General features: G+C 40.9%; 1 protein-coding gene across 1 annotated transcript in view; it reads right to left on the bottom strand.

Moving 5' to 3' along the window:
* THBS4 (thrombospondin 4) overlaps positions 1-12148 on the bottom strand; it is a 47203-nt gene extending 35055 nt beyond the window's left edge. The window contains exons 1-2 of the mRNA XM_011934329.1: positions 11979-12148; positions 7029-7232 (exon numbers count right to left, since the gene is read on the bottom strand). Coding sequence (XP_011789719.1) covers positions 7029-7232; positions 11979-12066 — 292 coding nt within the window. The 5' untranslated portion in view covers positions 12067-12148. The remainder of the gene's footprint in view (positions 1-7028; positions 7233-11978) is intronic.
* Between the last annotated feature and the right edge of the window lie 6 nt (positions 12149-12154).

Genomic DNA, 12154 nt, shown 5'->3' with positions numbered 1-12154 from the left:
TTACCCAGACTGGTGTTGAACGTGTGGGCTCAAGTGATACTCCTGCCTCAGACTCCCAAAGTGCTGGGATTACAGGCATGAGCCACTGCACCTAGCCCGTTTTTCAAATATTGTAAGGCAAATTTCATATTTTTCATGTCTTCTGTCTGGCTCCTTCATTTCTCTAGTTCCTTTAACTTTTCTACTTAAATGTGGTAAATAAAACAAAACAAAACCCCAAAACGGGGCCCAGATAGGTGCTCTTTTTGTGACTCTTTTCAAGATAATCTTTGACTTGACAGTGTCTCTGTGAAATGTGTCCAGGACTAGACACAGTATTAGATGTGGCCTGGACAGTTAAGAGTACAGTGGGACTATTAGCTTTCTTAACCTGGCCATATGTATGCGCTAATGAAACCTAAAATATAGGGAGCTTTTTATAAACAGTTGCATCACAGTATCGGTTCATTCATTCATTCGGCAAACATTTTTGAGTATCCATTATGTGTCAGGCACTATCTTCAACAATGATTAGGATTTGTTGTTGATTAGAACTCTTAGGATAGATGTCTCACATCCTGAACTTCTGCAATTTGCTTTTCACTCCTAGTTGATAGCTTTACATTTATTCTTGTTGAATTTAATCTGACTGATTTTGGCCTATTGTATTATCTGGTAGGAAATTGTAAATATCAATGATAGCATCCAACATATTCGACTCTTTTCTAGCTTTGAATTGCAAACACGATAAAATGCTGTCTTTGCTCAAGTCACTGACATGTTGGACAGTTCAATACCCAAGACAGAGCCGTGTCAAAAACCACTAGATAATTTGCTATACAGTGATTATCAACCCCTAGTGGTACTACAATCTAGCTTATTCTTTTCTATATTATTTAGAAAGGTATAATAAGCAACTTCATCCAATTCTTTTCTGAAGTCAGATACAGTATGCTCACAGCATGGTTTTTATCTATCAACTTTGAAATTTTACTGAAAAAAAAGTTTGGCATGATTTATTCTTAGTAAACCCATTTTGTCTTTAAAAAAATCAGATTTCTTTTCTAGGCAATCCCAAAATACATGAATAATCATATAACCCTCTGGAGCTCTGTCCTAAATTTCCGTAGCCTGTGGTTTTCAGAATCCACCTTCCCTTCTTTATAAAAATGGAAACATTTGCCTGTCCTGTCTTTTAGGACCTTTCTGTTCTCTACAATTTCGAAATGGTACTAACAGGGGCTCCACTATCACTTTCTTCACTAACTATCCCAATATGTAATTCATCTGGACCTGAATAGTTAGTCTCACTAAAGAGAGTGGGTGTTTTTCTGTTATCTCCTCATCTAGCTTGGATTTTTGTTTTCTTTTAACCATTCTTGACAATTTGAAGAACATTCCCCTTGATGGGTAAGACAGAAACAGAAGAGCCATCTATGACTTACCTCAATCACCTGTTAATCTCCCATTACCTATTCCAGGAGGTGGGCTTATTTCTTCCATATCTTCCATATCTTATTCTGAACATGGCTAAAAACATCCATTTTATTATCTTATGTGTGAATCACCAACTTTGACTCAATTAGGTTTTAGCTTTTCTGTCCTAATTTTTATAGTTTTGTGGCAAATTTTAAAATTCTTTCCATCTTCTGCATATGACCACTTTAAAATTAAGCTAATTCAAGGGCATCTCATAGGAATACTGTGAAAGTTAAAAGGGAAAATAGGCTTTGAGCTTTTAACACAGTCCTGGTACATTAAAAAGACTCCATAGGGCCGGGCGTGGTTGCTCACGGCTGTAATCCAAGCACTTTGGGAGGTTGAAGCAGGCGGATCACCTGAGGTCGGGAGTTTGAGACCAGCCTGACCAACATGGAGAAACCCTATGTCTACTAAAAATACAAAAATTAGCCGGGCCTGGTGGCACATGCCTGTAATCCCAGCTACTCGGGAGGCTGAGGCAGGAGAATTGCTTGAACCTGAGAGGCGAAGGTTGCAGTGAGCCAAGATCATGCCATTGCACTCCAGCCTGGGCAACAAGAGTGAAACTCCATCTCAAAAAAAAAAAAAAAAAGACTCCATAAATATTATTATTAATGTTTGAGGCCCCTCAATTTCTCCACTTATTATTGGGTCTAAAATTTTATTTTTTAAGCTCTACCATCTCTCTTAATCTATATTTCTCTTTAGCTTGCAAGCTTCAGAACCACTACTCTGAACTATTTGCATGTCCTATCCTTAGGCTAAGGAGTTTGACTGACACTCTCTGGTCATTACAGCAAACACTTTGGGTTTCCTTCACTTCACAGCACCAAGTTGTTCTGAGACAATCATACTAAGACTGAAGAAGCAGTTCTCCTTTTCTTCTTCTGAAAGGTGAAACTGTCATCAAGGCAAGCCAGGAGTTTACCAAACCATCATCACTAGAAAACAGTTGCCTAAACAGCGGACATCTCTCTCTCTCTCTAATACTGTTTAAGAATATGAAAATTTTATTGAGCCTCATAGTCTAAAGAAAGTTATTATACCTTATATAATTCAGTTCTTGTAATCAACCTGAGAGGTAGCTATTATTATCCCAATTTATAGGCAATCAACCAGGGCTAAGAGAGATTCAGAGATGTATTTATAGTGATGCAGTTTGTGACTCAAACTCAGGATACAACCTGGAAAGTTATCTTTACGCCAGATACTAGAAGAACATCAGCCATATCTTCTATCCAGCCAGGTGGTTTCTGTAGGATGCTTATTTCTATCAAGATTTAAAGCCTGTATTACTAATAACCTGGCAGATCACTTCTACCAGAAATTCTACCTGTATCCTCTTATATCCTATACCAAAAGGCCTTCAACATTTATTCATTAAAATAATATATATATATCTTTTGGCATGGTGCGGTGGCTCAGACCTGTAAGCCCTACATTTTAGGAGGCTAAGACAGGAGGATCACTTGAGGCCAGGAGTTCGAGACCAGCCTGGCTAACATGGCAAAACCCCATCTCTACTAAAAAAAATTGAAAAATTAGCCGGGTGTAGTGATGCGCACATGTAGTTCCAGCTACTCGGGAAGCTGAGGCAGGAGAATCAGTTGAACGTAGGAGGCAGAGGCTGCAGTGAGCTGAGATCTAGCCACTGTACTCCAGCCTGAGTGATGGAGCAAGACTCTATCTCAATAAATAAATACATAATTTTTTGTTATTACCCACCGTGTGTCAGATGTTGTGGAATCCCAAAATTTCACAATGGTGTATGTCATTTTTCACAAACAAGTCTATTCTTCTCAGCCTCCATTTATTCTTTTCAATCTGCCCATGAACCACTTCTATGTACAAGGCACCTTGCTAAATGCTGTAGCAGATGCAAAGATAAGGGCTGCACAGTCCCTGTCTCAAGGGAGCTCCCAACCAAACGAAGAGAAGACTTAGAAGTAATTCAAGTACAAGATGAGCTAAGATGAATGTCTTCTTTAAGAGGTACAAAGTCATATTAGAAAGAATATCAGAGGGAGCTGGAGATGAGTCTTGAATGTGTAGGATTTGGGTGTTGAGAGGTGATGTAGGACATGTGCTGAGGGAGCAGAGAGCAGGAACAAAATGATGGAGGAGAGACAGCATGCGCGGCCCCAGAGAATGGCAATAGCCTATCTTGCTGAAGCTCAGGCTGTATGGAGGTTGGAACGAGGAATAAACTGGAAAGGCTGCTTGGGGCCATGCAGTGGAAGCCCTGAATGCCTCACTGAGACATGGGTACATTATTCGTTTTGGAAAGGGGGCCACTAGAGGTCTCAGAGGTCAGGTGTATCTTGATCCAAATTGTGTCTGTGAACAGTAATTTGGTGGTCTGGGGTAGGCTGACTTGGAGAGGGTGAGAATAGTAGCAGAGAGCTCAGTGGCAAACTCTTTCTTTGCAGTCTTCATTAGCTACACTTTAATTTGTTCCAGGAGGTCATATGGTGCCCAGATGACCAAATTCTGCTCTTTGATGCTATGTAGTCACCCTCCTTCATCTCCTAGTCCTGGACTTTAATGGAGGAAAGGGTGTGTTTTATTTCCTACTCAGGTGTTTTAAGTCAGTAGAGATCCATTTGGATTTCTTCTGTTTCCCTGTTTTCCACGCAAATCAGCAGAAGAGGAGATCAGCTGAACCTTGGCTAGATGAATGCTGGCTGGAGCCTACCATGTCCAGGAAGATAATTTATGGAGGGTTGTGCGGAGAATTATGTCAAGCCAGCATGGCTACCACTGAACGCTTCAGGAGGATTCTTCCAGGACTCCTTCTGTCCCCATGGTTTCTAAGAACAATTTATCTTTCCTAATAGGTTGGAGGGTAGGGAGATGTTCATCTTTCAGTTCTTCATCTCAAACCTTTCATCTTTTCCTCTAAACTTTTTTTTTCTTTTGAGACAGAGTCTCGCTCTGTTGCCCAGGCTGAAGTATGGAGTGCAGCAGCACGATCTCAGCTCACTGCAACCTCTGCCTCATGGGTTTAAGCAATTCTCCTGCCTCAGCCTCCCGAGTAGCTGTGACTATAGGCATGTACCACCATGCCCGGCTAATTTTTGTATTTTTAGTAGAGATGGAGTTTCTTCATGTTGGCCATGCTGCTCTCGAACTCCTGCCCTCAGGTGATCTGCCTGCCTCAGCCTCCCAAAGTGCTGGGATTACAGCCCCTAAAATTTTTGATCAGCTGGTATTTACAGCTGACTGACATTACTGGTGATTCTTCAAAGGAATATAGTAACTATTCCCTTACCCTCTACCTACTGCCCATTAAATCTAGTGTTACTCTTATCTATGCAAACTGAAAGGATCAGTTCAGGGGAAGTTGCTTCCTTGTGCTTCCCAGCAACACAGACTTTCCACAATGGGCTCACACATACTGACCAATTTAGAAATAGAGGGTGAGAGGCAGTGAGGGCAAAAGCTCGGAGCAGTTTTTTACTCTGTAGAGGAAATTCTGGCCATTAAGCTGGATGAACCAAAAAAAAAATCTTTGCAATGCCTCTGAAATAGACAGGTTAGGAGAAGTTGCTGATCCACAGATGAAGAACGGTGATTTTTACAGATCACAAACTGAGTAGCTGGGTTGTCAGAAGGTGAGCAGTTCCTTCAACAGATGTTAGGCAAAACGGGGCTGTTTGATTCAAGGCAGAGACATGGGCAGAATCACCCCTCATTAGGGCTGAAGATGGGAAAAGGGGGACAGGAATGGTTGACCCATCTGCTGGCTATGTCCCCAGACTCACTGTATTATCTGACACCTCCTTACGGCCCCTGACAGGCTGTGAGGCACATACAGAGAAAGCAGACTTGGGAGTAGAGTGGAAGCAAGGAAGAAGCATGTTGGAATTTGACATTCCTTTACACTTTTAACTTTAGAGTCCTATGAAAATTAAGAATTAGAAACTTCTTTTATTTCCTAATGCCTACAGATTTAAGTGTACAATCTAAGAGAGAGTTTGAAGCACTAGGAAGTGTCTACTTTGTAAAGCAAACTGAAATAAACATAAAATCCAGCCAGAAGAACCAGTTCTCCTATTTTATTAAAAGCATGAAGCAGTAGGAACACACATCTGTCACATTCCTTAATAAACAGGAACAGGTGTTGTCCCCCGGGCAGGAGTGGAGGAGAAGGCAATGAAAAATAGTGACCATTTTCTTTGGGACTCACTTCTCAGTGCTTATAGTAACTTACTACGGCAATAAAACAAATGACAGCAGAGGAATCAAACCAGTGACAGGCCTGTGTCTGGCATGCACAGGGAGAAAAGAGCCCTATTCGTCCTATTCTACTGGTTAAGGTATATTCTCTCCATCACAGCCAGGTAGGTGCTTACGGAGCTAGGAGCTAGGTCTACTGAGCACTGGCTTCAAAGGGAACATAAGAATGGTACGGGGTGGCCGTCATGGGCTGAATGTTTGTATCTGCCCCCTTCCTCCTGCCCCACCAAATTCATATATTGAACTCCTAATCTCCAGTGTGATGGTATTTGGAAGTGGGAGTTTTGGGAGATGATTAGGTTTAGATGAGGTCCTGAGGGTGTGGCCCTCATGATGGGAATAGTGACCTTATAAGAAGAGACACAAGAGAGCTTGCTGTCTGTCTGCATCATGTGAGGACACAATAAAAAGATGGCCATCTACAATCCAGGAACTGGGCACTTATGAGGATCCAAATCTGCTGGTAGTACGGTTTGGATATGGTCTGTCTGTCCCCATCAAAACTTGTGCTGAAAATTGGTCCCCAGTGTGGCAGTGTTGGGAGGTGGCGCCTTGTGGGAGGTGTATGGATTATGGGGGTGGATCTCTTACGAATGGCCTGGTGCCGTTCTTGAGATAGTGAGTTTCAGCTCTTGTGAAAATGGATTAGTTCTCAAGGGAATGGATTAGTTCCTGAGAGAGTAGGTTGTTACAAAGCTAGGATGCCCCTCAGGTTTTCTCCTCTTCCCATGTGTCTGCTCCCTCTTTGACCTTCTCCACCATGTTGTGACACAAGAAAGTCCTTGTCAGAAGCCAGGGCCATGCCCTTGAACTTCCCAGCCTACAGAACTGTGAGCTAAATAAATCTCTTTTCTTCATACATTACCCAGTCTCAGGTAGTCTTTTATAACAACACAAAACGGACTAAGATGGCACCATGATCTTAGATTTATCACGCTCTAGAACTGTGAGGCGTAAATGTCTATTGTTTAAGCCACATAGTCTATGGTATTTTGTTATAGCAGCCTGAGCTGCCTAAGATAGTGGCTGAATTGTCCCTTGTCCTGTCTGCTCCAGAACTGGATTCAGAATAACATAATGATGACATAATGTCAAAAGCCATCTTGGTCACAGCAATTCTTCTTTTTTTCTCCCAACGTCACTTTCTCCCTGAACTCACCACCCCCATAAAGGTAAATGTACAGTAAGAAGAATTCAATATTGAAAACTGAGATGACTAGTGAGTGAGAATATAATTGTACAAGAAAACCATCTCAAAGAAAGTATACCCCTAATCCTGGAATAGAAAAGGAGATTTCTAAGAAAATAATTTCAGCAAATTTGCTTACCTTTGTTTAAGCGTCCCATCACAGTAAATTCAAAATATTTACTGTTGTCAGTTGAAGAGTAAAGACCGAAGATGGTGGCTGAACTTTTAGTCTGCAGCTTGAAGGTGGAAATCACATAGAGATCATTCAGGGTGGGATCTGTCAGGACTGGCAGCAGAGCGCCTGGGTTCAGCCTCTGACTGGAAGATGGGAGAAGGTCAAAGACTGGGGAGAAGGGAGAAAAGGGGTATAAGTGAAAGATTCAATTTGGGGGAAAACAGGGTTTTTTTGGTTGGGGGGGTAATTTGACAGTAAGCTACAAAGTAATGTAAACTAATCTTGTAATCCCTTTTCCATATTGCCAAACTCACCAGTTCTTCCCTGTTACTTTTACAGTGGCAGGACATCTGAGCCAGAAGAAATATAGCACAATATTCATCACTGGGTATAGCCTTCAAGAGAGGACTGAACTTGCAAACATAAAATTGGGTTTGGCTGAACAAGTAGCTCTGAAAATGCCCACCAGGAAAAGCACTAAAGGCTTAAAGTACAAGGGGGACTGGTGAAAGCATCCAAGCCATTGCTTTACTGATGTCCCCAAGCAGTGAATTTCTGTCACAGAGTCCCTTAGGCACCTCCAGGACCAGAGCCAATTGTGTTTTCCTGGTCAGTGACAAATGACAGGAAATGCAGCAGAAAACATGGATATGGTGGTAGATGTGCTGGCAGAAAATGATTTGCTACCTTTGTGAGACCTAAGTGTTCCCTTTGTGGCTTTACAATTTTCCGGCATTTCTCTGTTTAAAAAAATCCCAATGTGGAAACAAAACAAAACAAAATGATGTGGTTTCTGTTTCTTGACTGTATCTTGACTTATAGAGTTGGTCTACAAAAATCAGAATCTGCATTTGTATTTGTATAAGTTGCTTTTGATCAAGCAAGCAGTACTTTCTCTCACAAACTTTGTAATATTTATGAAAGCTATGAGAGAGTATGCCTAGAGTCATTTAAAAGGCAAAGGCCAAATTTGGGTAATACTCAGTAGAAGTTACTTAGTATATCTATTAGCATATGCAAATATCACTTGAACAATTCCATAGCCTGCAGAAACTTCAGCACCTACAGCTGTCTCTTTTTTTTTTGAGACCGAGTCTTGCTCTGTCACCCAGGCTGGAGTGCAGTGGCCAGATCTCAGCTCACTGCAAGCTCCGCCTCCCGGGTTTACGCCATTCTCCTGCCTCAGCCTCCTGAGCAGCTGGGACTACAGGCGCCCGCCACCACGCCCGGCTAATTTTTTGTATTATTATTATTTTTTTAGTAGATACAGGGTTTCACCTTGTTAGCCAGGATGGTCTCGATCTCCTGACCTCGTGATCCGCCCATCTAGGCCTCCCAAAGTGCTGGGATTACAGGCTTGAGCCACCGTGCCCGGCCACAGCTGTCTCTTGGATATAATAACCTAGTTATTAAGTGGGTAATATTGACAATTGATAAAGAGTTCTTACAAATCAATAAAATGATAAGCATCCTAACAGAAAAATGGGCAAGGAATATGAAAAGGCAATTTACATAAAAAGAATTACAATGATCATTAAGTATATAAATAAATGTTCACGTATTTATCTAATGATGCAGGAGTTGCTAACTTAAACAATAAGATACTGTTTTCACCATCGAGTTGGAAAACTAGTAAATACAACAGTATTCAACTGTTTGTGAGAGTTCAGGGAAATGGGCAGTCTCTGTACCACTGTGTAACATTTAAACTAGTATAAACATTTTGAAGACAGTTTAAACAACAGTATCAAAGGCTCTAAAACATATGTGCTCTTTAATCTAGCAATTTTACTTATGGGAATTTATCCTATGGAAATAATGGATAACATGGTAAATTATTTAGGTATAAGAATATTATACACTATTCTAGAATTTCTATTTAGGAAAGAATTAGGTGAAAATCTAATTGGAAGAGAGGTAAACCTGAGCTCTGTTGGCATAGCATTTTGCTATGAAAATATTAACTGTTCTTAGCAAAAAAAAAAAGGGCTTGGCTGAGATTGAGGGGATGGTTAAAATCATCCCAAACCATCCTGTGACACTCGCACTTGTTCAATAAATTATTATTTACAATATCAAAACACCAAAAACAACTGAAGGGTTCTATATTACAACCCTGGCTAAATACATTTTGATTCTTCCAAAAAGCAGAATACTACCTAATTTTAAAGTGTAGCTGAATACTTACAGATGTGGAAAGATGTTCATGATACATTAAGAAAAAAGGATTCTAAAACTGTATGTATAACATAATTCCATTTGAAATATATTTTCTCGTAGAAAAAGATTTGAAATGAAAGACAACATGTTAATGTTAATAGAAGCTATCCCTGGGTTGCATAAATATAAGTTTTAAATTTCTTCTTTATTTTTTGCTTTTCTAACTTTTATCTTTGCTACAATGGGCAGGTATTGCTTTTGTAATAAGAATGAATAAAAGTTCTAAAGCAAACAGGCAAAAACCTAATTACTCAAGAACGTCAGCCCTTTTTAAAAGACAATTTGTCTTCAAACTGGATCTATATTGTATTTTTCGCATGTACCGGGGTCCTTATACAGTAATGAATTTAATTGGAAAGTAGAACATTTACTGTGTTCCTCTTAGTGCCTATATCCCTAAACCATAAACACTGTTGCCTACTGCATTTCAAAAGGGAAATTGGATTTTTTAATTTTCAAGAGAATTGGAAACTTTACATTTCCACTAATGAGGGCAAAGGGAAATAAGGTATTATGTTTTAAAGTTCCATTCAGGACAAAACATCTTCAGAAAAGAGATATGTTTTTAAAGTATGGGAACTACCTTCAAAATAAAATTCTTAGTACTCTTGATTTTTGCTTTGACTATGATCAGGTCTATGATGTAATTCAAGCTAAACTTGCTGTATTTCAATCTATGGTTTATCTGATTCGTTTGCATCTCTCTCAAGAGGCAGAGATGGGATTACTTAGTAATGAACATAGAGAGTGTTTTGAAAAGGAAATGAGACACTACCATTTTCTATTAATGTTATTACGTTTTAGTAAAAGTGCCAGGATCAAAGCACAATCCTCTAGTGTTAGAGGTGAAATTACTGCTACCAATGAGCCCAGCTACCATGGTATGTAAATTGAATATATACTAATTTAAGACTAGCAATGCAGCTCAGAGGAAGAAGGAGATAAGCAAATTATCCTGTTAAGCCTGATAATTGCAGACTAGATAATGCAATAAAAGAATCTATCAGAAAGTTGACTTAATCAGATCATCTACAGCAACTTAATTAACCAGATAATTTAGGTTATATAGGCTGAGTTCAAGTCTCCATAAAATGGTCAGGTATGTCTGAGAAACAGCATACCTAAGGCACACCATGACGCTGTATGTTCAAAAGTCAAGAATGCATATAATGCAAAAAAATTATACCTATAAATTCAAACTTGCCAAATATCACCACAATAAGACTTTTGAAGTGTCTTTAAAAGCTTCCTTTCCTACCTTCCTAGAAGTATGGGGCACAGACTACAGCATTTGAAATATTTCAACACAAACTAAAAGTTAGCAACACTCTAGACCCTGAAACCACAATTCTGGTTGTCTGGTCTGGGATGAAAATGAGTTATTTGGCGAAATGCAGTTTAAATGGGCGATTCCAGCAGCAGGAGGCAGGGGAGTTGAGAACACCCTCATAGGCATTCTTTGCTCTGGCTTCAAGAGGAAAAACAACTTTTACTTCAAGTTGTGTGTCTCTTCCAGTTTTATTTTCATAGTCAGTAATAAATCAACCCAGGCACCAAGTTCAAACAGATGAAGCTCACTCCTGACCAGTTAGGGCCAGTTATAGCCCTAAGATTTTTTTTTTTTTTTTTTTTTTTTTTTTGCTTAAATTATGTCTTTCTTTTGGTCTTTACAAAAAAAACTGTTTAACTGCTTTCTACCCAATGGCTATCTCACCCCATTTAACCAAGGGGTTTGAGGACTGTCCAAGTATCTTTTCACATTATTTATATTTTTATCTTTTCATAGAAAAAGACCATTTTTCTTTTTTAAATTATAGATTCAAGGGGTACATGTGCAAGTTTGTCACGTGGGTGTATTGCATAAGGTGGGATTTGAGCTTCTAGTAAACACATCACCCAGTGAACGTAGTACCCAAATGGTAGTTTTCCCAACCCTCACCCCCACTTTTGGAGTCCCCAGTGACTACTGTTTCCACCTTTATGTCCACATGTATCCACTGTTTAGCTCTCACTTGTGAGAACGTGCTATTTGGTTTTCTGTTCCTGCCTTAATTAACTTAGGAAAATGGCCTCCAGCTGCACTCATCTTGCTGCAAAGAACATGATTTCACTGAAAAAGACCAGTTTTTCAGCCCTTCCTATTTATCTCAGAAATTAAGACATCAAGCCAACTCTTGAAAGAAACGTTCTCTTTGGCGTTCAAGCAAAGTCAGAGCAGAAAATGCAGGTGGCAGGGCAAGTAGAGTAATTCTGCGTCTTTCTCAGGGATGTCAAGAGCAGACTCTGGGCGAACATCGCTCTGCCTATGGAAGAATTTAGGGTGCAAGGCTGCCTGGAGGGAACCGGCACAGGATGCAGGACCCGGAGTTCACCCTACACCAGAGCCTAACATGTTAGAGGTCTAGCGCCGTGTAGCAAGTTTTGAAGGCAACCCCGCGTCTTTGCATAGTTTGAATCAATTTTACATCCCCCGCCTATTTAGGGAATTGTTCCCATCAATGGATAATCGAATTTCAGAAAATTCTAGACTAATCACTACGTCCAATCACAATATGCTTTTCTGGGCCTGGGAGGAACAGAGAGGGGCTGAGCAAGGGCCCAGGAGCACAGGGCCAAGCAGGTCCCTCCTCCGCTCGCTCCGCGGATGGGGCACCCGGTGCCTGTGGCCCCCGGGACCGACCCGAACCCACTTACCCTGGGGGGTGGCCTGGGCGCCGGCCGCCAGCCACGGCTGCAGGACCAGGTGAAGCAGGAGGACGACGGCTCCGCACGGGGCCAGCATGTTGGCTCTTCCTGCTCCCCGCGAGGCCTGGGGCGACGGCGGCGTTGGCCCTGTCTGGGGGTCCCCGGGCCGTGCGTTGAACTTCGGT

The sequence above is a fragment of the Colobus angolensis genome, unplaced genomic scaffold (assembly GCF_000951035.1).
Source record: "Colobus angolensis palliatus isolate OR3802 unplaced genomic scaffold, Cang.pa_1.0 Scaffold134, whole genome shotgun sequence".
Taxonomy (NCBI): domain Eukaryota; kingdom Metazoa; phylum Chordata; class Mammalia; order Primates; family Cercopithecidae; genus Colobus; species Colobus angolensis.
This window is presented reverse-complemented; position numbering and strand designations above follow the sequence as displayed.